Source organism: Cyprinodon variegatus, unplaced genomic scaffold, assembly GCF_000732505.1.
Source record: "Cyprinodon variegatus isolate N-32 unplaced genomic scaffold, C_variegatus-1.0 Scaffold6, whole genome shotgun sequence".
Lineage (NCBI taxonomy): Eukaryota > Metazoa > Chordata > Actinopteri > Cyprinodontiformes > Cyprinodontidae > Cyprinodon > Cyprinodon variegatus.
Window position 1 is genome coordinate 1130655 of NW_015150459.1, and position 27555 is coordinate 1158209.

The window sequence follows — 27555 nt, forward strand, 5'->3', positions numbered from 1 at the left end:
CATCTTTGCTTTATTGCAATACCACTTTATATATGACCGGATTAGTGTAGGATGATAATCAGGTTTCTCATTACCAAGGTATCTCATAGGAAACATGACATGATGGGTAAAGAAAGAGATCTATCAAGATCTTGTAATCTTATTGTTTTGAATTATACTGATATCATTAGTTAGATACATATTTAAACTATTGAATGTTCCAGAATGCACTCATTGGATCATTATCTTGAAGTGGAACAAAAATGATTGTCTCAAAAAACCCATAACTATATCCAATGAATTTTCAGATGATCTCTCCAAGAGCCAGTGACCACCAACAAAGATTCAGAAACACCTAGAATCAACAAATACAAACTACCCATTAACTAAAAGGGTATGTGCAGCCATCATGACATTCACACCAAACTCATTTGGCTAAATTCCCCTCCTGAAAAACAATATGTTGACACTCATTTAAAGCTTGCTGCAGAACATTGTGAGTCATTCAGAGAATATGTTCCAACTCGGAAGACTTAAACTGCACACTTTAGGTCTCATTCTAAAAACAACATGTTCGAAAAAATGTAATTTTACATGACCCAAAAACCATGTAAACCATTTTTTACCTTTAGGAAGAGTTGAAAACCATGTTCCAGCTGCAAAGGTTAGACATGGTTACTTCATTGTGATGGGCTTATGTTCAAAATACTTCATAAAACTGAAGGAAGTTAGAATAAAAATAGTAATGACATGTTACAAAGACTGCCATGATGGAATGAGAGTAAATTATGAAACAAGATAATTATTTTGATGTTAAAACACTCAGTAAGTTTTAAAGAAAGAACATACATTTGTTAGAATGACAGAAGTTAATAGAATGACTAAAGATCTGATCTGTGATGAAGATGAACCTTTGGAGTCAGCTCTTTGGTTTAATTTCGTGGCCTATATCATGCAAAATTTACTTTTTAAAACTTTTAAGTGTTATAATACTAACCCTTCATCAAAATAATGCAAAAAAAGTGGTATTCAACTTGATAAATGCAAGTCTAAGAATTCCTCATAAATGTTGCCCTTATAGCACCAATCCCTTCCTGTTCTGGAAAAGCAAGAGGTCATCAGCATCTTACATAAAGCTTTAACTCGCCCCTTAAAGAGGCACTTAACTTGACCTTGCTGTGCCTGCACAGTAAATAAATGGCCACTTTCTCAGAACAGTGAGAAATGATGTGAGGCAGAGTGAAATCACTTCTGCTCAAAGTGGAAACTAAGGAGCTTCTCTAGCAGCTAATCTGCACAGTGACAGCAACTGTTTTTTTTAGCTAATGTCTAGGTTGTTAAAATTGGTTTTTTGGCTGTGAGAGGTCTCAGACTTTTTTCAGCCTCCCTAATGCTACGTTCACACCGGACGCAGCAAAAGCAGCAAAATTGCGTCTGCTGCTTCATTTTTGCTGCTTGTACCAGTAAGTTCTGACACGCGGATGAAGCAGCTTTGCTGCTCTGGCTGCGCGGTCCAAAAGTGTGTCTGACGCGCGTTGGGCGGAGCTTCACTGTCCTTTCTTTGCCTTGCAGCTATATTTGCTGTGATCAGTGGGAATAAAGTAGTTTTAATATGTTTTTAAGTGAGAATGTCCACCTGAAAACTTAATCATTGCAGTCAGTTCATCCAGATTACCATCCTGCCTTCTAATATTATTTCTGTCGGAGCCGCTCAGACCCCCACACACCAGCGGTGCGCCGACAGTAGGAATCCCTTCAACAGCAGCCTCTGGCCGGGTCGCCTCCTCGCGGTTCACTGCGGCAGCTGGTAGGTGTTTTTCATCTAAATAATCTGAACTGCAGGCAGCAGGATAATAAAAGCGAACATATTCTGCCGGCAGATTTCTGCATTTTAAGTTAATTTAGGCGTTAATAAACTGTTTCAGAGGAGTGATCATAGCGATCTGTATCATCAGCGCTGTGTCTCTCTCCCTGCCAGCTCCCAGATCAGCTTCTCTGATTGGTTGATGCGGCGCGTCGAGCAGCAAAAATAAAATTTTTCCATCTCGAGCAGCAGCGCTGCGCCTGCTGCTCAAAACGCGCCGCGGGACCTTTTGCTGCGCCTTGACGCGCGTCAACCATTGACTTTGCATGTAAACTCGCTGCTTCTGTTGCGCCTGCTGCCCCCGGTGTGAACGCAGCATTAACGGGAGCCTAATCAGCAAAATGGGCAAAACTCACACAGAAGAGGCTGCTGGAAGAACAGCTAATATAATTATTCAAATGAATATCCCGTTTAAAGACATCTGTTGGTAAGTTTACATCAAAAAGCCAGCTAGGAATATATTAACTGAGAAAAAATGTGCAATGTTCAAAAGTTATATTCCCTGCTGTATATTTAAAATTTTATTTCTCCTTGAATCCTTCAGCTCTACCATTCATTCCACTCAGATTTCACGAGGCTGTTAAGACATCTCTTGGTTCAGGTACATGTAGACAGTTGACATTAACATATATAGCATGCTACAGAGGAAGTGCAATATCTCAAAGTTTGGCTCTCTCTAAGAAAAAGATGTGAAATTTGGCACCATAAAATTTTTTTATGTTTCACAAGTCACTTTATATCTAACAGAAGCACTCAGGTTGAAGGACACCAGGCCCCAAGGTTGCTCCTAGGCTTCTTTAAAGCTTTTTGTATATTAGTAGTAGTGCACTCTTCCAATAGTCCCTGTTCCTGTCCCCAGGATATCAGGCTGGCCATTCCTCCAGATCTCCCGTATGATCCGTTCCCTCTCCTCAAGCCTCTGTGCACGTTCCAGCTCCTCAGCTGAAGTAAAAACGTTCACACTTAAAGTGCCGTCTGACTGGCTGGTATGATTGCCAACAGGAATTTCAGTGATGGGCAATGCAACAGATGCCTCTACATCCTCCCCATCATCCTCCTCATCGTCGTCACTTTCTTCATCTTCCATGCTGGTGTCTTTTAAGGGGTTCTTTTCAGGAGTGGGATGAGCGACGTTTGTCCTTGGCTTACATGATATGCGGATTACCAAAAGGCACAGGGTCAACACCAGACCAAAGCATACTCCGAGGACAAAGTACAGCCCAAAACTTTCTGGATTGGCTACAGGGGAGACATAAACAAAAAATGGTTAACAAGATAAAGCATTTTAAATATTGAATTTTTGTTCTTTTTTTCTGTACTATGATTTACCTTTAATATGTGCAAAAGCTGCAATGCTGTTGCTAAGGAGATCCATTTCTTTTTTCTTGACATCCATGGTGATTTTCTTCACTTTGTAACACCTAAAGAACAAGAACCATATTCCTTACCATGTTTATTCTGAATCTGTGATAAAATCCAAATCCATATGGACTCCTCAAGGTGGTGGAAACATTCCCCATTTACCCTCCCCCACATTCTGTGAAATGTCCAAATGCATACGCACTGACGTTTTAGGTGTGCGGTAGTGAAGCTTTAAGATCCTCAACAAAAGCTTCTCTGTGGCTTCATGTGGGATCATTATAATGTACATGACAAAAGACCTTTTGACGCTATACAATACCTTTCAAAAGTATTCATACAGCCTAGTTGAACAACTTTTTTCCTCCCTGAAATTGTATGTAATAGATCAGCTCAAATAACTTTGAAGTGGATTATTGGAAGTTCAGATTAGTTTGTGCTAGTCTATAACATTTGAATGCATTGGTCTATATCATATAATCCCAATAAAGTGCAGTGGGATTTTGGTTTGTAAAGTAAAATGTAGAAAAGTCCAACAGGTATTTAAGACACTGTGAATAAGATAAAGTTTATCCGTTCAAGTAGTCACAACCAATCTGATCAGACTTGTTTTGTTATGAAGTTGTGTCCTTGACATTTATTTTCATGAGTCTTGACACTAATTTCCAATAATTCCTGCTGTGGTCCTCGGCGTGCTTTGAATATAACAATTGTTGGACTTGGCTTTGCAATATTCAGCATTAATATTTGGTAGAAATGCCTTTTTTTTTTTTTGAAGCTGGGTTTCTCTACACTGTACTACTTCCTGATGGATTTTTCTTACATAGTTTACCAATTTATCAATAGTTTTTTTTTACTTAATTGCTCCTTAATTTTGCTGCCTGAGCATTACTAGAAGACAACCAAACTCCAAAATGTTGTCCTTAAAACTAATGCTCACAACATTTTTTCAACGGAAATATTAAAATAAAACAGTGAAAATATCTGAAACCCCCTCATTTAACCTGTGTTTCTGTCCTCAAAGCTCAATGTTCTCAGATGGTATACTTAGAAGCAAAACTAATTGACTGTTATGTTTAGCTAAAGCTGAGTTACAGCTAAAGTTAGATGAGTTCTTTGAACATAGATATCCTTGAATTCAACTTAATTATGGTAGAAAACTGTGAAATAAAAAGAAAGAACTTGAAGTTGCTTCTTGAGGGCGACAGTGGCGTTGGATGTAGGAGTTTGCCCTGAAATCGAAGGATTGACGGTTCAAGCCCCGACTCCGACTTTCATTGTCGTTGTGTCCTTGGGCAAGACACTTCACCTGCATTGTCTACTGATGGTGGTCAGAGGGCCTGGTGGCGCCAGTGTACGGCAGCCTCGCTTCTGTCAGTGAGCCCCAGGACAGCTGTGGCTACAATGTAGCTTGCCACCATGAGTGTGTGCATGAATGGGTGAATGAATGTAGTGTAAAGCGCTTTGGTCAAGTCTCCTAACTTGAATAAAGGCGCTATATAAGTACATGCCATTTACAGGTCTGGGCAGATTATCTAAACAAGTGGTCCCCCTAATTGTCAGTCATTCTGGTGATATGTTGACGTAAGGCCGTCCAACGTGCTTGTCCTGTTAGCCATCTTTTTTGCACATTCGCACTTTTCAGACCGGTCATTTTCAATAGAGACACTGCCTGCTTTATAATTCTTGTAGAAATAAACCCAACTGTAGGATAAACAGCTAAACTGGTGTCTTATATCTACCTCCACTTATGTTTTTGTGCCGTGAACCAGTGGGCTGGTCTGTATGTCAATTTCGGGGCGTGACAAAAGTACAGGCTAGAACCAAATAAGGCAAAATTCCAGACTTTACGTCAACTTGGTGCTTCGTTTGAATTCGCCCATTTTATGGTGTAAGTTTAGAATTGTGAGATTTGCAGAGAAAGGAGGTGTTGATGGGGTTTAAACTTCTCTGTACGTCCATATTACCCACTGAACTATCGTTATTCATCTATGACATGTAAACTTGGTTTTCCATTCTTTGAGTCCTTTAAAACTGCAGCAGACATATTGGATTTTAGGGTTTGAATTTTTGAATACCTTTGAGATTTCCATTTTAACTTTCTGTGTATTAATAACTGGAAATAATTATTCATATTTGAGAATGGAATACAGCATTAAACCATATATTTTAAATAAAAATGAAGGCTTGTGTTTCTTTTCTCTTACATTTTGTTTTGCCATTAGTACTTGATAACATTTTACTAATGTGGTGCTTGTTATAAAGAGTTGCAGAAACGTCGCCTTAAGCAAAACCAAATGTCTACAATAAATGCACACTTTGTACACTTTGTCTCAGATTACACAGATCAAATGTTCGTGTTTATTTTTGACTCTTAATTTAAAACTCTGAGATCTGCTTGATCTCTACCATCATTAGCTCTCTCCCTACGAATTATAACACACTCAGCCTTATTCGTTTGATTCTTTTTGAATTAGAGAGGAATTTAAACACAAAACCACATTTGTAAACCATATGTAAATTAGGAAACAAATGAACTACAAGCTACGGAAAAAATTCATCTGCAAAAGCCAACCTATTCTCACATTAGAGTTCAAGTTAGAAATACAACTCACCACAAAACGAAATCCTAAAGGAATTCTTCAGTCCCGACTCATAATGTAAAGAAAGTCTGCAGTGTTCTCGATCCGCTGGCCGCTTAGTTGCTGTTGGATCAAGGCCTATGATCTTTGGTCTTCAGGCTAAACAGTTCATTTGGCCACCCTGAGACGAGAACAAACACAGACACACATACACACAGACGTCAAGCTACATTAGCAACAAACTCAGTGAGGCATCTGCAATGCAAACAGGGATAGGCCCGTTGCAGAGCTGGCTGCCCAGAACAAGACTAGAGGGAAATTTGGCAGTTCCTATGTAGGAGCAGCTTCAATAAAATATAATATGAACAAAGGCTTTAAAGTCAAATAAAATACCCAAGTTTCATACAGCAGCATGAAATGTTCAAGTGTTTAATTTAAAGTTTAAAGTTTGTAAAGTTGTCCTACTGGAATTGAAGGTGGCCATGATTCGATCGAAAGAGCTGCAGTCTTTCACAACTGGAAAATGCCAGTTTCTATTTTAGTCCTCAGGCAAGACAATGAAGCCAGAAGAGATTAATTTGGTTAAATTCATATACTGAATCCTATCTTCAGTAATTCCAGTTATTCTTTAAAATCATTGATATCACTACTTGGACATTGTTTAGTCTGTAATTCAAAGTGTTCCTGCGTTAGAGTTTTACCTCTTAAATTACTAGTCAGTCAGATCTTACAAAGTGGGTGGTTTCTAAAACATCCAATTTTTACATACATGGGGGTTTTACAATAAGCTCTAGGGTAAAAGAAACACAAAGCTTTCAATTCAGAATACCTTTGCAGCTATGCAATATTTTCATAGCTGAACATATGCAATAGAGAACATTTAATGAATGATCAAATGATCTAACTACCTTAATCTGGATTTCGCCAAATAATCAAAGTGTAATTCTGTGACATTTTACCATCATAAGAAATATGCAAAGATTTTGAGAAAGGAAGACCTCTTTTTGCATTTTATTTATTTATTTTTTTTGCACACGTTAACTGAAACTGCACTTAACTAATTACAAGCCATGTAAAAAAAAAAGCATTATATGCTCACAATAGGTTAAAATGCATAAAAAGGCTTGTAATGAAGCAGCAACATTAGCATGCGGCTGGTTGGATGAGTTTAGCCAGAAGTATCATACGAAACAAATTATATTTATACATCTCAAAACATCTCAGGTGAGTGAGCTGAGTGCTACACAATAACTTTATATTTGTGTACTATTTGATGCTTTTATAATGTAGTGTTATATTTTTGTAAATAGATGGAATTTATTTTGATAAAGTAATTCACACATGGTATTTGCAAATGCTTTTTCTGTAGTTTCTTGGATCAGTATAGAGAAATTATTCCTAACAAGAACATTAACAGCAAAAACATTAAAACCTTGCTGGATATTAAGAATTAACATGCCAGGTGGAGATGGCAGTGAAATGTGCAGAGCTTTGTTTTTTCTAACCTATATTCCTGTGTAGAAAACAGTCCTGCTCTGCCAGCAGCTGTTGGTTTAAGAGAGCCCTCTTGCTTTTTCTGAGCTGATTTTAATCATGCTGACTCTCCGCAATGTCTCGGTGAGACAGCATTTAGGGAGTGGGAGGGTTATAGACAGAGGAGCCATTATGCCAACATTTCCAGGCCTCCCCCTCGGCCCTGATGGAGGGAACAAGTTGACCGCTTGTTTCTGCCACGAAAACAGCTTGAATATACCTTGAAAAAGTATTTTAGGCACTTTTGTTTTATATTACTTTAAAAAAAGATAATTTTGTTCCTCCTATAAGGTCATATGTAATCGATTCACCATTATTAAAAACAAAGACTCTGAATTATGATTTTAATTTTTTCATCGAGTAAATAAACTGAATATCTAATCACCTCTAGTCAAAGTAAGGAGCAATTTGGACACCTTTAGTACACCTTCTAGTCTCTGCTCAAACGATGATTCAACTAAACAAAGCTTGACCACCCAATGATCTACTGTCCTGCTTTTAGCTCATTGAGGCCTTTATGATCCAGCTCTGTTTATAAGCTGTCTTTGATTTGTCCAATTAATTATTATCAGAACTTCTCCTTTTAAGCTGCATTGCAAGTATTTCATTACTAAGCTTTTAGACATGTTTTTTCCAAGTATTTATTGTGCCATAGCCATACCCAGTATTGAAATTTGAATAAACTGGACTCGTAATAATTACTTTGTTTTATTATGTTTTTCCTGAATTTTTTGTTCTGATAAACTACTCTGTGTAACCAAAAATAGTGCTCTGTTTATTTTAGGTTACTTTCCGGACTATAGAGTTCACCTAACTATAAGGTGCACCCACTAAGTAAAAAAAAAAAAGAACCTGCAAAAGTACATATACACCAGGCTATAAGCCTCAGGTATCTACTGAATGTTCCCCACCAAACCTATAGGGGGAGCTCTACATAACAACGCTAGAGTAGGGAAGAATGCTAGCTCCAGTTATCTTGTTGGCTCAAGGCAGTAAGAGCTTGTAATAAAAGATGTTGTTTCGTAAGCTCTTTATTTCAGTTCTGCATTAGCTGCGCACAGTCTCTTCATTGGTTCAACAGCTTTATTGGGGCAAAAAAAGTCAAAAGGTGTAGGTGTATAGTCCGGAAAACATGGTACTGTCACAAAATATTTGTTTAAATAAAATAAATAAATGTATTATTAATTATTGTTATCAATAATATGAATATATTTTACAATAAAATGTAACATTTGAATAAAGTAAACTTAGATGGGTAAATGATGACCTTGGATTGTTTTCAAATTTAACAACTTTTAGTACATTTTGGTTTTAAATATAGGTAAAATTAAATATAGATACGAAGGGTGAGATTTTCCATTTACTTGGCAGAACGTGCAGCAGCACATGCTTTCATTATCGTCTGCTTTCCTGATCTCACATCCTCAGTTCATGAGGGAAGTTTCCTCTTCCTGATCTTTATGGAAACTACATACTACTTACAAATCTCTTAATACATTCAGGAAAAATTAACTAAGTGAAAATGATATTGTTAAAGTTAGAGTTGAAAACAAAATAAAACTTTAACAGCAAATTTCAGATTTCTGTTTGCCAAATGTTACTAAGTCTATAGTGAGTTGTTCAGAGTATCTAATCAGAACATGTTATGTTGTTGTAAATCATGAACATGTCAAAGTCTATTTCTGGCATATACTGTTTACTTTGGTTTGGATGGAGGAATAGAATTGAAGACAAGCTCCAAATATAGCACAATATTTTTTCCTGTCATCCACTTGAAGATAATCACAGTTGTTATTCCGTTTGCCAAGGTCCTTCGCGATTTCCAGGGACAACATCTGTGTCAAAGGTTTCCTACAACGTTGGAGCTATTGTTTTAAACTGGGAGGAGTCACTGTCCAGGCTTTCTACTGTATACAGCTGTCAGATGAGATGACACGGTCAGCATTTCAGCCTAAATTATATTTTTTTTTTCATCAATTTTTTCAATAACTATACAGCGTTTTAATGAAAATTCACCCTAAAGTTGTGTTCAGAGCAAAGAATAAGATGAATTATCAAGTCATAAAAAATAGGATTTTTTTAGCTATTTCATATATTCGAAAAAGTAGCAACGCCACACAGTTAAAATAAAAATAAAGGGTTTTTGTAGGAAAACATAAATGCAATGAACTGGGAAAACCCTTCAAGGATGAGATATAAAAGAGACAAATCTTTTAATTTTACAATGAGTAAATAAGATCAGAAAAAAACTCAAAAGTTTAGGAGGTAAAACTTCAGTCAAAAATTATAAAACAGTTCTTCAGAGATGTATGAAGCTGTGAGTAGAGAACATCAAATTTTCCCAGGTAGCAAAAACAAGTTAATATTATAGTTATCAGCTGAGTGATTAAACCGGGAGTCGTGCATACCCTGTTTAAATGACTGGGAGAAAATGTTGCCCAATCAAAAACAGCATAGACTGGTTAAGTGTGTACGGAAAAACATGTTATTAGTGAATTTTAAAATAATGTCTCCTCTTGTGTCCTCTGTTACAGAACAGACCCAGCTCTGTGCTTTTAGGATCAGCTCTGTATTTGCCACAACAGACCAGAGCAGCTCTTACATTAGTGCAGAAGAAGTTGGAATATATATCCCAGGTTTACCGTAGTTTGTAAATAAGTCCCCAGGATACCTGAAACACTCCACTTGAGGCAGAGACCCTAATCCTAAAGCTTGATTGTTATCCTCTGCAGGACAATCCCTTTATTGTCCCACAATAAGGAAATTCACTCTATGCATTTGACCCATCCTCTTGGGGAGAAGTGGGCTGCCATTGTGTGTTAATAAGTGAGATTGTGTGAGGTTAAGTGTTTTGCCGTGGAATCCAGGACGGAGGCTGTGGGGATTGAACCCAGTACTTGCAACCTTCTCAGAGCACAAGAGAACTGCTCTAACCACTAGGCCAACACTCCCCACTCGCTAAAGGTTATGGTGTCAAAAACCATACATCAACTGCAAAAAGTGAATAGGAGACCTTGAGGTTTTCCAAACCAGAAGTCCTACTCTCCACATCTTAGGACCATGTTCATGGACACCACCAACAGGCTCAGGCTTGGCGGAATCTAACCTACATAAGCATTGTGCTGAGGATGCAGACATAGCCCTTGCAATGAGTATACAGCTACCTGATAGCCTTTACTGTTGATGTTACCCACACTCCAGCAGCATTAGCCATAACATTCCTCAAGAGAGGCAGTAATTAGGCATTCTCTAGATCCACAATTAGACATATAATATGGATGATCCAACCAAGCTCTTTTGACCCTTTCAACAATCCTGCTGGGCAAATATCTTGTCCACTGTTCCACGGCCATGATGAAAGCCATGTTGTTCTCCCTAAAACTGGGTCAAATTGTATCAAGAAAATATTCTTCACACCTGTACTCTGTAACACCAGCAAACATGGCACATTAAGGGTCACTTCTATTACCCTTTTGCCCTTTCTGATGCTGGTTCTGAACCTCAGCAGTGTCAAAAGTAATCTATTTTTGCAACTAAAGTTGCCAAAGACTGTAAGTCTGTTTTTTTGCCTTAAATCACCATGTAAAATATTTGTTTCTGACTTATTATGATTGGATTACTGGTCCTAACTGAGAAACACATCTGTATAAAAAGCTTGACATAAAAAACAAGCTTTCATCCCTGATACTCATTTCATAAACTGTCCAAACATAATCCAAGATGAAGAAATCAAAGTCATAACTCTTGAGGGAAATTTACGAAGGGAGTAAAGCCACATTTGATTTGTACACAGAAGATTAAAAAAAGTTTTGATTACACAAGGGAGCCTAGCTGGGCCTTTTCCCCATTGTAATGGCACTTGCTTTACCACAGAAGGGAAAGAAGGAGATATTTATATCTCAAATATCTTTGAAGCTTCCTCCACTGTGGTTAGCCTCAACTATAACTACACACAATGAAAATAGTTACATTTTTATTTAATCATATTTTAAAGTTATGATTCTACACTCAGATGCTCTTTAGTGAGGGAGATTGCAGTAGTTCAGGATTTATAGCGGCAAATGTCTTAAGTCTTGCTCGGATTTTCTGGCTGCTACTGAGCAAACGGCCTTGAGTTAATGGTGCATGGCATCAAAAGCAATAATTTGGGGCATTTGTTTGCTCTTTTTAATTTTGCAATGACATTCTGAAATGTTCTGAAGTAAATTCTACTCAAGTAATTATACTTAATCAGAGCTGTGTAAAAGCACTACTTACTGTATTCTGTTACTCATACAGAAATTCCTGAACCAGCTGAAAAAATGTCAACAGGAGTCTGAAAACTGCCAAATAATATGAAACCTAATCAGCAAAATATCTGCTGGAAGAATTTTTAAGGCAATTATCTTACATATTTAATCAAGCCAGAGAATGAATTCCAAGTTCTGCAGAGATGATGGAACTTCATTTCTCTCCATGAGAGCAAAGGTACAGGTATTGCTTTTCACTTTGGAAACTAAAACATAGCCCAGACCAAGTGCTGTTTGCAGTGTCTGTGAAAACATTGATCATCAGGGTGAAAAGTATTATCCTTTGTAAACCAAAGAGGGATTTTATTTTCTTTTTTAGGTCCAGGCATCCTATCAAAAGGGATCTCTAGAGGAATTCAAGGATGCTCTTCCAACTTCCTCTGTCTCAAAATGTGATTAATATTAATTGTGTTTTCCTTTTGCCAGGTTCAGTAAGGGTATCTGGCATTGTCAGAGAGGAACTGTTGCATTTGGGAAGAGAACATGTAGGAAGTTTTCATTAGAAAAAAGCTAGAACTAAGTGGAAATGCAGAGCTTGACCCAGAGTAACCCTTCCATTCTTCAATTCCATTCTTCAGAAAAGCAAGAATAAGGGCTGCATGAACCTCATGTTCAGTGCCTTGTAAAAGCATTGAAATATCATTGCATGTTGTTTTGTTTAATGATGGCTTAGTTGTGTCCATCTATCTGAACTGTCATTTAAGCAATAAAGCATGCAAGAACCCAGTGGTAACTGTGATGGAGCTGCAGACATCCAGAGATCGGGTGGAAAGATATGTCGACAGGCATAAATATGGCAAACTTTTACAAGTGATTTTCATGGATGCTTTCCATCCATTGACTTTGATCTAATTTGGAAACAGAAATGGTCTTTTGGAATCTTTTATATTTCAAAAAGCTAGTGAGCGACACCCTAAAACATTTACAGCTTTAACTTAGGATGACCAGATGTCCTGATCAGCATATTTCACTTCTGCCTGCTGTATCAGAGAGTACATTTTGTTGCTCTGTACTTGTGGCAGTGTAATGACAATAAAAGCTGGGAAAAGAGGAGCTATGCACAATAATGCTCTTGAAACAGAACAGGTAAAGGATTTTAAAAGAAAATAGGAAACTATATAAAACTGTTGTTAAATAAAACAAAACAAGCCTATATACTGTAACTGGTTAGGTCAGAGATAGATGTTTCTCACAGAGCTTTTGTGAAATTTGCTGAGATTATTTTAAAGTTTGATACAAGGGAAGCACGATGTAAAGCTAAACTGTAAAAGTGAGTGAAATAAGTAATACACAGCCATCCCGAAATTCCCTATTAAGCCTCCTGGTTGTCCCACATTTATTTATTTTTTTTTAGATCTGGTCACCCCACAGTAATTGCATTATATAGTGTCTAGTGTTAACATGTGCTAAATAGAAATGCACAAAATAAGATTCTTTCTACTTTAGAATTACACATTTCTTTGCACTAAAGACTTTACTGGTAAAAATATAAATAGAAGTATTGTGCAGTCTAAGTTATTTCTTAACATTTAAGTATCTCAGTAAAGTAAATTTATTTAATGTTCCAAACTTTGATCAATGACATTCAGAATAAAAACCATTTAGTCTGTTTAGTTTTATAAAAAGCAGGTGCTGATGATAGGATTTGATCAAACATCTTTTCTTGTTGTTGTTGAAAGATGGCGACCATGTTTGCGTTTGTGTTTTAGTTCATCCTTACTGCAGGATAATGTAGTAAGTAGTAGTTAAAAACATTGTGTTGCTTAGTTGAACATAATTCATCAGATGGCAAGTCATCTCTGTTCTTACTCACCTGTCTTATTGTCCTGTGCTTAACCAATTGTTAAAACATGTTTTATTTATTTTCATGAGTTATTTCCATTGCAAATGTTATGTATAAATATAAATAAAAATATATCACATTTGATTAACAGAGAGCTATGAATCTATTATTTTAAAAAAAATACTGAGCTTTTAGAATAAGTCACCTGACAAAAAAAACCTCACACTTATGGTTGAGTGTAGGATTTTCTGAGCTGGTATTAGTTGGAATAATTACAGAGTAGTTTTCTTCCCACTGCCTGGCTAAGTATTAGTGTGCAGATTGTCAACGCAATAGTGGAAAAGAACACCAGGAGGTTAGATTTTAACTCAAGAATTTTGTCAGAGATTTAAATGTTTGTTTTTTTTAACAGTTTTTTTAATTATTTTTACAGCAACTAATGAATACTGTATATTGCACTACTGCAGTAAGCTTGCTACATTTGGATGATGTTTTAGTTGGTCCTGGTTACAGGCAAAACTGAATAAAAAATCATTTATTTCTAACCAAAATTATATTCAAAATCAATATTATCTGTGGCCTGCTGCTCACTTAAATTGTTACAGTGCTAGAAAATGCTAAAAGCCACCTGACCTTTATTTAATTTTTGAATTGGGGAGAAGTTTTGATATAATCTTTGAGGGTTTCTTTATGAGGGACTAAATCCACAGAAACAGTTCCTTCTTTTTTAATGTGCAGTTCCATGTGCTTTTTACATTATTTGACTCAGACCATGAATAAATAAACAACAACTTTTCTATCAAGGACACAAACATTTTTAGGAGTTAACACGAAATCCACCAAATCAGATCGAAATCAACATATTGTGCCTAAAATCAAAATAAAGCACTGAATAAGATCGTGCCGTGTTCTTGCCCTGTGAAAAACGTGTTTCATCGGCTGACGCAGGTAACGTGAGGGTAAAAGAGACGGGGTCTAAGCTTGGGGGTTAGGGCAAGTGGATAATATCATCCAGATGTGTTCCAGATGTCAGAGTCTGAATACTTCACTTTGTATATCCAGAGGATATATACACAATGTTTTGCTTCCATGCTGTAAAGCACATTATGCTCATGGCAGTTTAAAGCCACACTGGAGCAGATAAGCATTTACACAATTATTAATTTGTGTTTAGTATTTCCTAGTCTGTCAATACTTGAAGGAAACCTGCATGTGCTCTTGCACTTAGCAATACTACTTAGAAATATTTTCATAGGATAGTATCTTCACCATCATCTCTTCATGTTGCATCTTCATACATTTTAAGCTCAATAAATGGAGCTATGAAGACTTCATTACTAATCTGAGTAACTATACAGAGCAAAAAGTAATCAGATCCTCTGTTGAATCAATGTACCCACAGAATTGCTGTCATTCAAAACACATGTTTGCCCTGTGTTTGACTTGGCCTAAAGAAATCAGGTTATTCTACCCATATATGTTGTCTAGTGTGTCTCCAGATTAATATGCATTTTCCTGAAGGGGACCAATCTTCTTCTTTTTTTTAAAACTCTTATATAAATAAAGTATATAAGAATAGTTAAGGCTATTGGCATGGTTAGAGACCTTAGGGTCAGTGTCTTTAACTGACCTCTGCTAACAACCGTTAGCAGGCAGGATAACACTGCACTAATGATCCGTTATTATGGTCAGTTTATAACAATGTTTTAAAGTTCTCATAAGGTTGGGGGAATATAATTCAGATTTTATTTGTTTCATCTTAGTAAAAAAAATACGTAATTGAGCCCAATGGGAAACCACTCTACCAACCTTTTCAATCTCAATTAAAGATCTCAAATTTTAACACTGTAAAAGCATTATAGCTAATCGAAGGTTTTAGACTTTTACAGTGTATTTTACTCCTACATATTTACATGATAAATGGCTTGTATTTTATAGCACTGAAAACCCTAAGGCACTTTACTCTACATTCAGTCATTTAGCCATACATTTACACAATGGTGACAAGCCCATTGTAGCCACAGCCGCCCTTGGTCAGAAACACAGAAGCTGCATAACATTTTAAGTGACATTTTTCTCTAAGAAAATCATATTAAAAAGTATTTATACCCCTCTCAATAATCAATACAAAGAAATCTCTATTGGCTTTTAGAGTAATTGAATCCATCTTACAATGGCTGATCAGCTTTTCTCATGTTTCCTTTAGTATCTTTATTAATGAGTCTTTGAGGTTCAAAGGCCTACTATAATTGCTTTTCATCCATATTCTCTATAAAATCAAGAGGGAGTCTGGAAAAGCCACAAGATCACTGAAGTAAACTGTTGTGGTCAAACTTGTCAAACATTTTGTTAAACCTTAATAGGTGTTTTCATTAGGCTTCTACAAATATTCATGGATTTGGCCAACCAAAGGCTGTTTCTAAATAAAAGCTCCAGACAACTCTAATTTCTTGCTCATAGTTTCATGGGGTTACACCAGTGGAAGTTCCTGATGTTTCTAATAGTTGCGTTTTTGCTTGGTGGGGTATTGGGCAAACGAAGGCTCAGCCCCCCCATGGCCCACTGGGTGCAAGACATGCCTATTTTCACCAAAAAATCCTGATAACATATGTTGCAAAATTTTTGGAGAAACATATTGGATGTAAAAAAAAAATAAAAAAAAGTTTAGTAATTGCAAATATGCTTCACCAAACACTTTTCTGTATTTTCTGACTTCCTGTTGGATAAAACTACTAGCAACCAAATATAAACAGTCAACAAAACAGAAGCAAGAAATATATTCTTTAAGAACCATTTGGATGCCGAGTGTTCACAATAGCCGGAGGACTAAGAGATCTGCTGATGCTCATCTGATCTGGTGTGACTTTCCGCTCCATTTAGCCAATTTTACAGCATTTTGCCTGCTCACTGGAAAATATTTACTTATGCATTTTGTCATAACAAAAGGTTATGGTTTAACTCCATTTACACAAAAGGTAGGGGCCTGAGCGCAGAATAGTTTGTCATATCAAAAAGCTGTAACATAGATCATCTGTAATTTCACATTTTTAGCTTTTAAAAGTAGAATTGTTTAAAAAAATTGGTATGCATGAACAAAACATTGAATACTCTTGCTTTTAGCTCTAATCAAGTGATAACTACAAACATCCTAAATGCACTTTTCAACCCTTATCTTACAGGAAGTTGTGTTTATCCTTTGTCTTTGCAGAGTGCTGTCTATCTGTGATGTTCTTTTCACTTAGTTCCCCCTGATTTAAACTTGTAGCTATTTTTAGAACAGGCAGAGACTATAAGGGACGAGCAACTCAATTCAAGCCCTGGACTATAAGCTAATAAATTAAGCTGGCAACCAGTTTTCAGACAGATAAGACACGTTACCCTGGGGATTCAGGTGAAAAGAAAGTCTGCAAACTTAAACAGACCAAAGAGGTCACAAAGAAGTCAACCCTCCTCAGGCAGCAATGCTTGAAGCTGTTATTACCTGGCTTTCACACTCATCCAATAAAGGGTTAGCAGATTGAGAAGAGGAGGTGCAGCCAAACTGCTGCAAAACTATTTAAATTGTCTGAATTAGACACACCATAGAGGCACCAGCCAGCCTCCACCTATCACCTTCCTTCGCTGTCTCCTTTGACACAACATGCAAAGTACAAACATCCAGAAAAGAAAGACTATAAGAAAGTGGAAGATTTTAGTTACGTGATATCATGCAAAAATAATAGTACAGGATTACATTTTGTTAAATAAGAAATGTAACCTTATGCAGAGGTGCATACTTCCAGTTTCTGCTTTGAAAAACATGTCTCTGTCTAAAAGAATATGTTTTTTTTACTCAAAATTAACAAAAACAGGAGAGTATTTTTCTTTTATAAAGACAGCAACTAAGCAGTCATTAAATAATGTGCAGCTGCACCGGAAAGCCATTAACAGGCTCCTTTGTCCCGCCTGAAACAGCACTGCTTCAAGTCTTCTGTTTGCACCGGTTCACTTCTTACAAACTGAAAACACACATCTGTGGGAGGACCACACAATGATGCACTATTTGGATGGACATCCAGCTTAGATAATGCCTGGTTATGACAAAAACAGTGGTTTAATCTATGACAACATATGCTTGTTATTATGAGCATTACAAGTAAAAGTTGAGTCTTTTGTTTTCAAAGCTCTCTGAATTCTTAAAAAAATAACCTATGTTGAAAGAAGTTTAGTATCACTCCAGAATATGAAAGTTTTCCACCACCAACTCCTAAAAACAGCAAAAGTTTTAGGAATAAGCAAACACTCAAACTTAAACAGAGGACTACATTGTATGTCTTACAGGGGCTCCTATGGCACTGCATACCCTCTGAAAGAAACTGTCAAACTCACTGTTTAGTAATGAAAGGAAAACGTCCCAGATGAAGTTGTTTAGTCCTCTCCAGGATCTTCGGACGAAATGCAAACCTTCTTTTCCTTCACTAACACATTTACAAGCAGTCCTGGGTGTTTCACGCTTGCTGCTGTCCTGAACAACTTGTGTGTGAATGTGTGTGTCTCCGCCTGGAGTGTGTGCTCAGAGTCTGGGGAAGAGGTGGTAACTTCCTCTCAAACTTGGAGACTGAGTGAGTAACAGAGTTTTTCCCTCTCCCGGCTTGGGTGCACAAGGAGCAGGAAAAGCTGTCATACTATCCCTCCTTCAGATGGAAAAAAAAAGAGGAACAGCCTAAAAAGGGCAAACTCTAGGAAGAAGGGAGGGATAAGAGTGTGTTAGTGTGTGTTTGTGTGCTGGCGTGTCAGTGTGGGTGTTTGGGGGGCTTTCCCTTTGTTTCTAAGGAAAAAAGGCAACCCTTAGGCAAATAGGCCAAGTCTCCCCATGCTGAGTCCAAGGTTATTAGGATGGGAGAAAAAACACAAACAAAGTAGTGTTGTGCTCTTCTTATGTTATATTTTGCTAAAAGAGAACTTGGGTCTTGGGCTCTGTTATTTGTATACATGTACTTAATAATTAATAGAATTAAATTTCTCTTTTCTCTCGGATGGTTTAAAAAAAAACAGACATGCTAATGATGAAAACCCATAAAATGTCATGTTATAAACAGAATTGGGTCTTTTATAGCTTTAAAAAAGAAAAAGGCAGGATCCAAATCCATTCTTAAAATTCTTTTAGAGAGAGCCTCAGAAGGAGTAAAACTGTGCAACAAGCGTGAAACTGACTACCTGCAGCTTTCTGATGGACTTTTATGGCGTAGGTATGGCATAGGCAACATTATTGCAGTAATCAATTCTACTTAAGATAAATGCACAAATTTGTTTGTTCTAGATTCTGCTTGGACATTAGTAATTTAATCCTCGAAGTGTTCATCAGCTGATTAAAGGCTGACTCATTAAATGCCTTTATCTGAATATGAGTCCATCATGGAACCATCTGATTCTCTTATTTCTTTTTACAGTTGTTTTAAATACATACAACTATGAAATATTGAAGTTGAATGTGTTTGAGTTTTAATATTTATACTTTATAAAGAGACATGTCCAATGATTTGAATTCAAATAACTTCAAAATCACAGAAATACAAAGAAATTCTTTACACATTTTCTAAAATGGTTATAAATATATCTAAAGCTATGAGGAGGAGCCAAGAGTAAACCCCAACACTAAGAAAATGTTGAAACATGTTTACATGTTTTGGTTTCTCTTGGATGAATGTGGTCATTAGACTACACCTCTTGGGTTCTTAGCAAATTTGACTGGATAATGTTGGGTAAAGGTGATGAACAACAACAAAGAAATGTAAAGATTTGTTAAAAGGGTGGCTCGGATTGTCTGAGAGCATTCCGCCTATTCAACACTTAAATCTATTTTATACGCTTCACAAAGCCATTGTAAATAATTACACACACTTCAAATAGTACATTTGATTTAATATTGAACTTTATGATCCATGGTGCTGACAGTATAGCCTATAATTTATGTTTTCAGTTAGAAACCAGAAACATGATCAACATTTGCTAAAGATTGCATGGCTCACACTACCTCCCTTTACTATGAAAGCAGGCTTTAATGAGAAGTCTGAGAAGCTTTTTGGTGAAAGCAGCCTCTCTGGGAACAGGATAAACATGTAATCACTGTAATATGTCAGCTGCTCTGCTGCAGGAGTTGACGTCCTAATTGCAAACAGTTTCTAGCTACATAAGAGAAAAATATCAGTCTTCACAATAGATTTGATCACTGACTGACCAAACACAATTTGACCTTGCCTGTAAAATGCATTACATATGTAATATATATCTAAATTTACAGCAGGCACCGTGCAGCTGATTTTAGTAACAGTGGGCAAAACTGTAAATATCTTTGGCCGTTGTCCTTTGTCTTGACCAATTTTAGCAAAGCCAATAAGCTGGGAGGGGCACAATGACTTTCTGCATTAATGCTTTTTTCTGTTGTTTTTTTTAAAAAAAAAAGGAGAAGAGAAGCTGAGAGTGGTGTATTCAAGACATTTACGAAACATCGATAAGAGCTTTACTCGTAAAAGCTCCACTTTCAGGAGTAAAGCTTTTATCGATGTTTCACCCCGTTGTGATGTAAAAGCATATTTAGATCCCACATGTTATACCTATGTTGGTTACTGACCTAATCAACCAGGCAGTGAAGAACCCTGGATGCCATCTATTGAAATAAAATCACATTGAATTAACACTGATTTAACTTTCAGACTCATCAGTCCAAATCAAGCTTTCTCTGACTCCTTCTTTCTTACCTCTTTGAACTTATAAAATTTTGTCACATTACAAATCGTAAACACATGTTATCTAGGTTTTATTTACAAAAAAAATTTAAAAAATAAATTATGTTAGTGCTTTGTGCAAATATCTTAAAGTCTTGTGTGCATTAATAATAAGACCTTAAGACAAGGTCTTATTATTAATGCACAATAGGACAAGATTCTTTGTAGATCCACCCAGCAGGATACGTCTTTCAACTTTGTTCATTGAGAGAGTGACATTTTTCCCCCATTTTTTTGGAAAGTAGCTCAAGTCACAGTAGAGAACATATATTATATTTGTGTCTTTTTGGTGTATCTGTATCGACTGACATGTGCATGCAGTCTCAGATTTATTAGTGCATTCAGCAGTTCTGCCTTTAGATCATGTTGGATGTAAGCACTGATGCTCACTTCATTTGCTTTCAATAATAAATATTGAGTTTGATTTATTCATATTTTCTTTATTATTGATAAAGTCATTTGTAGTCTGCTGTCTTCCTTGGATTTTATTCTGAGGTATCATATCAAACATAAGTTACACTTTTTTCTACCTCACATTTTATGAACTTATCTGTGCTGGTGCATTACTTAAATAATAAAAAACAAAATAAAAAAAATGCTAGTTCTTGATATGTCAATAGCTTTGAAAGAAACTGAGCTATTTGGTTCACCTGACTGATTCTGGTATATTAATTAAAGAGGAGTTGTTGGAAGGGAGTTTTCAGTCTCCGTCATGTCAGGGATATAATCTTTCCTTCTGTTACATTAGTGATCACATTCCTGTCTGCATCTCCTAATGGCTGGCAGAGATCTGCATATCCCTAGGGCTGATCTGTACCATCCTCTTGTTTTGAGGAATATGTAAAATTAAGCAAATGGTTAAAACATTGAGGAGGGTGGAAAAAAGGGAACACAAATGAGAGGGGAAGGAGTGAAAATCAGGCGCAAAAAAGAAAAAAGTCTAATTACAGGGCACCAAGGACTTTCAAGACACACGTTTTCCTGGATTATGTGATGACAAACCAAAGCCTGCCATTCAGTGTAAATACACGATAGTTGGTTGCAGAGGCGGCTACAGGCTGAGATACGTTCAGGCAGACTTGGGAGGATCCATTTGCAGATGAGAAAGGGTGAAACAAGAAGTGAGGTGTGTAAATCTAAGGCAGGTGGGAAGATCTAAACAAGATGCCACTCGTCCTAAAGGCTCCCTACTGAGGTGAAGTGGAGCATTATGGACCAAACAAGTTCCATAATAATACAAATTACAGTCTTTCACCTGGATTAGTGTTTGGAGTTTGTGTTCCATGTGAGCCTCGCCTAGTTTCCTAAAGGTTGCCTTGGAATGCTTTTATTGGTGGGGTAAATTGTAAAAAGGCTGTTTGAATAAAGAGTAAAATCACACCCAATACCAGGTAAGGTTTGGCCTGCTAATAAACAAAACAGAGATAACAGAGATAAGAGGCATCTACCGGCATGTTGTTCAGGAAAAAAAGTCTGCAAAATAGCCAAAATTCAAATGTTGAGTAAAAGAATGGGGATTTTATCTAAAATATCTTCTTTTCCCAGAGCTGAAATGAGGGTGATAATAACTGAAGCTTCACCTGCAAATGACTCATCTGTCCACTGAAAATTTTTATCCATTTGTGCAAATCTGGTGTGGAAGAAAACTGAGGTGTTAACACAGGTGTTAATGCAGCTTATCATCAAGCTCAGTTTACAAACTCTTTGGCATTCCTAAAGTGCTCACTAAATCTCTTGTAGATGGATGTAATCTAGTTCTTTGCTCTGAGGTTCTCCACACACCTTCTTTCCGTGGGACCAAGACACATTTTTGTGTTTGGCCTCTGTGCCCCCCCTCCCCATAAAATGTGCACTGGAGGCATCTGCCAAGAGAAGCAGCTTTTATGGGGCAGATGGGATCTCAGAGCGAGGGGCTCCTGAGCTCAGCTCATAACTCTGATCTCCTCACTGCTGCGATATTCCACACCAAGCATAAATAAAAGGGCATATGCAGAACTGTAAGAATTTACAGAAACATAAACATACATATATATTTAATTTTAAGCAGCTTGATGGTAAATTGTTCAATAACATCCTCCCTGAGAGCAAAAAATGTTTAGAAACATTTAAGCAAGCAACTGGCTTATCTCAAGTGGTTGACAAGTTTGATATATTTTCAGATCATTTGAGATAAAGCAAATGAGGTCATAGTGACCAAAAAAAGAAATAAAAATGCTCAGCCTTGTTTTTTCTAAGGGGAAGAGATCCTTAAACACAGGCTTTTAATTACATGTGCAATTTTATTAGTCTTTTGTGAAATAATGGAGAGTTTGTGATTTTATGCTTTCACTTTCCAAATATAATACCATTCATCTCCATCCCTGCCTTTCTTTTGCATGAGATGTTCTGGGAATTGGAAGATATCATAGAATTTTTTTTATATAGTGCCCCTTTGACCATACAACTACAATAAATATGTGTTTATGTATTAAATTCCCTCAAATTTATGAATCATTGCAAACTGAAACACAGTAGATTTGTGGTTTATAAAAGCCTAATTTTAGTTTACAAAATGATATCTGATACTAAATATTTCACAGAGTAAAAGTAGAGGACTGCTCAATCCATCCTTTGAAAGTAGAATGACTGTGACAAAATTGCCAAATTTACAAAAACATGGCTATCTGCTTAAACTAACATGTAATTTATGGCGTTTACACATTATGTCAAACTAGACTTAAATGGAAAAAGTCAAAAAGAAGTGTTCATTAAAGTGTATATATAGACTTAAAATCAACATTCATAGATGTACTACATCAAACCTGACAAAGCCTTAGCTTTTTAGCAATATAGGCTTAAAAGAAATGTCAGTTTCCAGAAGTGTAACCCTATTTATGAGTGTTCTCCAAAGAATTTGTACCTGGTATTTCAATGAAAGATGGTTCCTTAACTGTTGATTAAAGGGGGATGAGTAGATATAAATACTATATTTTTTCACATTGTTTCTATTTCAAATAATATCTAATTATTTCTTTCATTATGTCAAAATGCAAACTGGTCCTTATATATCAATACAATCACAATAAGCCAAAAAAATAAGTATAGTCTTGCTGACTAATCTAAGAGGCTAGACCACAATTCTTGCAACTTTTAAAATATTTTTTTTAAACTAGCTTCAAATAAGATGCAGTAAAAAAAATGTGATGGACTGCGATCTCTCTTACATCAACCCAAAGAATGTTTAAACAGTAGTTGTGAGACAGATAAGAGGCCAGCATAAGTATTTTCTCTGGCTTGAGTAAGAAGTTGAATCACTCCACTTCCAGCATTTAGACTCAGTTCAAAAAGGACAAATAGTTAGAGGGATCACTCATCTCTGTTGGATGGGAAACTGATCGGGAATGAATCTGTAGAAACATGCATGAATATGAGATGAGGTTATACTGCTGGAATTCACTGCATTTCTAACTTTGCTTAAAAACTAAATGCACATAATAAAATATCTATGCTTTATGAAGAGCCCATGAGAAGACATGATATTTAAGTAATGTAGAAGTTTAACTAGATTCACTTTGCTGTGTTTGGTATAGCATCTCTGCTGCCAAAAGATGGTCTCGCCACATGAACAAACACAACCCATCTATTTATTTTCTTCTGCTTCACAGAGATTGAGTCACAGGGTCAAAAGGATAATTCAGGTTTTTGGGCATTAAATTTGAGTGAAACGTTTGGCGCCTGTATCTGATATGCAACCCTACCACCACAAACCTGCTGCTATGAGGAAAGGACACTAAAGTACTAGAGAAAAAGTAGTTCCAGGAATTTACATGGGCGCCGTTACTCATTCTAAGCTAGAAAAACGATGCGTATGCTTTCTTAGGCATTTCAACAATTTTAAAACATCCTGATGCGACATCAGACCTTGTAGGTGTGGAAGATAGTACCTATGAACTGAACTGTTACGAAAACTCTCAATCATGTCACTGACTCCGCATCACACTGATAACACCAAACCAAAATTCTGCATATTTGCACCATATTGAACTTCCATATCAATGCATTTCTGCACCAATTTTTTTTTTCTCCCACACTGTTTACATTTGATCACTGCTGCACTTTAAGGAATAGAAATCTTCTGGAAGCTGAACAAAACGAAATGAAAGTTTACGTCTAAGTGTAAGTCTATGAACAGAAATGAATTTAATAGCTGGTCAAAAAAGAATATTTAATACCAAATTTTTAAAGTTATTTGCAAAAGTGATTAGGCAATGTCATTGATGAAAAACATGTACTAGCCCAGGGGTCAGGAACCTACAGCTTGAGAGCCAGGTGTGGCTCTTTTGTTGATTGCATCTGTTTCGCAGATTTTGGCTTTTCAGACAAAACATAAAATATTATCACTTGTTTTAATCCATCGATTGATTTTCCGCTGCTCATGTCCTCTTCAGGGTTGCATTTGGCTGCAGAACCAATTGTTCATTATTTTAAATGGATGATATAAATAATATATAAAAACCCCCTTTTGAATCAATCTGTCCAGTCATTAGCTCAAAGCTAACCTTTCAATGAAGAAGATGCCGAAAAGAAAAAAAATGGCGTGTATTGTACATTTCTTAGACTTAGACAACTTTTATAGTCATTTTGTATACAAATAGTATACACGCCAATACTATACTATATACATATATAGTATACCCCGCCACGCCTTCAATCAAGGCGCCTTCCACTGCTGCGAGTGGAAGGTAGCGAGACTTCATTGGGAGTGACACTCGATAGTTAAGGGTTAGTTCTTAGACGGTGGTTTGGGAAATTAGCCGACAACAAAGTGACTAAATAGAAATCAGTCATGAGCCGAAGGTGTTGTAAAGAGATTCCCAGACTTTTACTTTGGTTGTTTACTTCCGCTTTTTGGCAAGTTAATTTACATATTGGCTTAATATTTAGTTAGCTCGGTGCTAGCTAAATATTAAGTTTGCTAATTAAATATTTAATTTGGAGCTAAATATGTATATTTTTAAACTAAATTTTTAGTTCGGAGCTAAATATTTATTTAACAAACAAAATATTTAATCTGAAAACTAAATATTTAGTTTGCAGCTAAATATTTATTTAACAAACTAAATATTTAATTTGGAGCTAAATATTTATTTAAAAACGAAATATTTAATTTGCATACTAATTAGCAAACTAAATATTTAGCTTCAAACTAAATATTTATTTAACAAAGTTATATTCTTATAAATGAATAAATGACATAGTGAAAAAAATTAAATGGAAAACAATAAACCCCTTATTTTTCTCTCAAAACACGCTAAATAGCCATAAATATTGCTCGTAATTTTTGACGGCTTATCTTTACAAACGGCGATCCATATAGTAATTATAAGATCCACATTTGAAGACAGTATATGTGAAACCCTCCCTCTGCTTGTGATGTTATTAACTTTAAGGCTTTATATAAAACTCTAAAAAACTTAAAACACCTCGTTTCCAGTTGAATTAAATGAAGATTGACTGAAAGGTCTGGTTAGTTTCCAGCAGGGGGTCTAAGACAGGAAACCATATGCTGTTGTACCGAGGCAATCCATCCAAGCAAATGACAGTGACACCAGTGTTAGTAGAAGGCCCCTGGTGTCTGCCCTCACCCCTGCCCTTCTCTGCTTTCTGTCACTCAGGGAGGTGAGGCTGACAGAGACTGAGTAGATGGAGGAGGAGGAGAATGATTGCTGGAGTTTTGGGGTGAGGTAACAAACATTTCAACACCTTGGCAATTTGACATAGCATTCTCTACCTCCCTGGTTACGTAGTTCAGCCCCTGACCTCCTTTCCATTTATCTTGCTCCCTCTCCTCTGAGTTTTCTGATAAATGTTCATGGACATCACCTCATCTTATCGTAAGAACTATTAAATTCAGATGCCAGTTTTTTAACTAACAGAAGAATAAGAATTATCAATAATAATTTGTTAGATTTGTTTTTTTGGACAAAAGTATAGTAATTTGGTTTTACTGACAGAAGAATCTGTGAACGCATACAGTATATGGAGATGAATACATCTAGCAATTGGCTTATCTGTTCCAGAATACAGCTTTAAGACAGTATAAAAGCTATTAAGAGATTAATATATTTTTTTTTTTGTTACCGGTATATTACTAGCTGCACACATTTTTTGTGAAAAACAAGTTGTGCTTTGGTGAATTTTAAGTATTTGTTTATTTTTATTTTTTTCACAAAAACTGTATTTATTTCGCAATTTTAATTGTTAAATTAAATTTTTTTTTTTAGATCCTGTAAGTGAAATGGTAAAACACTGCAACAGTATATAAATGTCCGGCAAATTTCTTTACTTGGTGCTCCTTCTAGCAAGGATGTTCACATCTGCCAGGATTGCAATACATATAGAGCACAGCTGAAATAGCAGCTCTGGAAATCCTTCTTCCTTAGCAAATTTAAAAATAGCTTTTGGTTTGTGTCCAAAAGCTAGAAACCATGTGATGGTCCATAATAGCAATCCTAAAGTTTGTATATACAGGATGTCGAAGCAAAGTGCAGCCGCAAATTCCTTTAGACATTCAGATTAGACCAAACTGTAGGTTAATTAACAGCTGTTCCCATTAACACACTGTAAAAACACAGAACCAATGAGAAAATTGAATGCATTTAAGGAAGGAAAGTTCAGCTGTAGCAAAACCTAAATAATTATTTCCATTTTCGACCTCCTCCTGTCAGAGCAGAATGTTTGTAGTCACTTAAACTCCCAACCTGTTTGTACAAGAGAAATAATGATGGCTTTCTTCTGCTGCAGGAAACTGTAAAAAATGCTAAGTATATACACCCAAAATAAACAAGAACAATACTGCACTGTTTTTGCGGCTTCTTTAGGAGTAAAAAAAAAAAATCTTGATTGGTGGGGCTTAGCCACTGAAACACAGGTTTCTATTTTCAGAGGGAAAGTAAAACATTACACCCAGTCTGATCATGATTTTCAGAAGAATCTTCTATGCATTGACTTAAGGAAATAACAGAGTGACAAGGTTACAAAGATATCTTTGTCAAACATCCCTATAATACATTATGAGTTTGTTTGTTTTTTTTTAGAAACTATTGGATATCACTGTGTTGAGGAACTGAATGAGGAAAACTGTTCCCAAAACATAGCAGAGATCAGAGGTGCTTATCCAGAGCAGCAGCAAATATAATCAGTCATGGCCAAAGTCACTAACACTTACAGTTTTTTTAGTTTGAGGCCAACACTAAAAACAGAAAGGGTAGTAATTATGGTATCTTAACAGCACAGATACTCAAGCGAGTTGGAGCCAGTTCGGTTATCAGTCATTTGTTTGAACATAAATATAGAACAGCAAAAATTAGAAGTTGCTTAACAGAAAACTGATAAAAACTGACTGTGCTTTGAATCTCGCACA

General features: G+C 36.3%; 1 protein-coding gene across 1 annotated transcript; it reads right to left on the bottom strand.

The window, feature by feature from the left end:
• Positions 1-2047: 2047 nt before the first annotated feature.
• eva1b (eva-1 homolog B (C. elegans)) lies at positions 2048-18016 on the bottom strand. Its single transcript, XM_015374482.1, has 4 exons — positions 17758-18016; positions 5818-5965; positions 3173-3264; positions 2048-3082 (listed from the first exon to the last, which is right to left on the bottom strand). Exons 3-4 carry the CDS (start codon positions 3237-3239, stop codon positions 2658-2660), a joined length of 492 nt encoding a protein of 163 aa, XP_015229968.1. The 5' UTR covers positions 3240-3264; positions 5818-5965; positions 17758-18016; the 3' UTR covers positions 2048-2657.
• Between the last annotated feature and the right edge of the window lie 9539 nt (positions 18017-27555).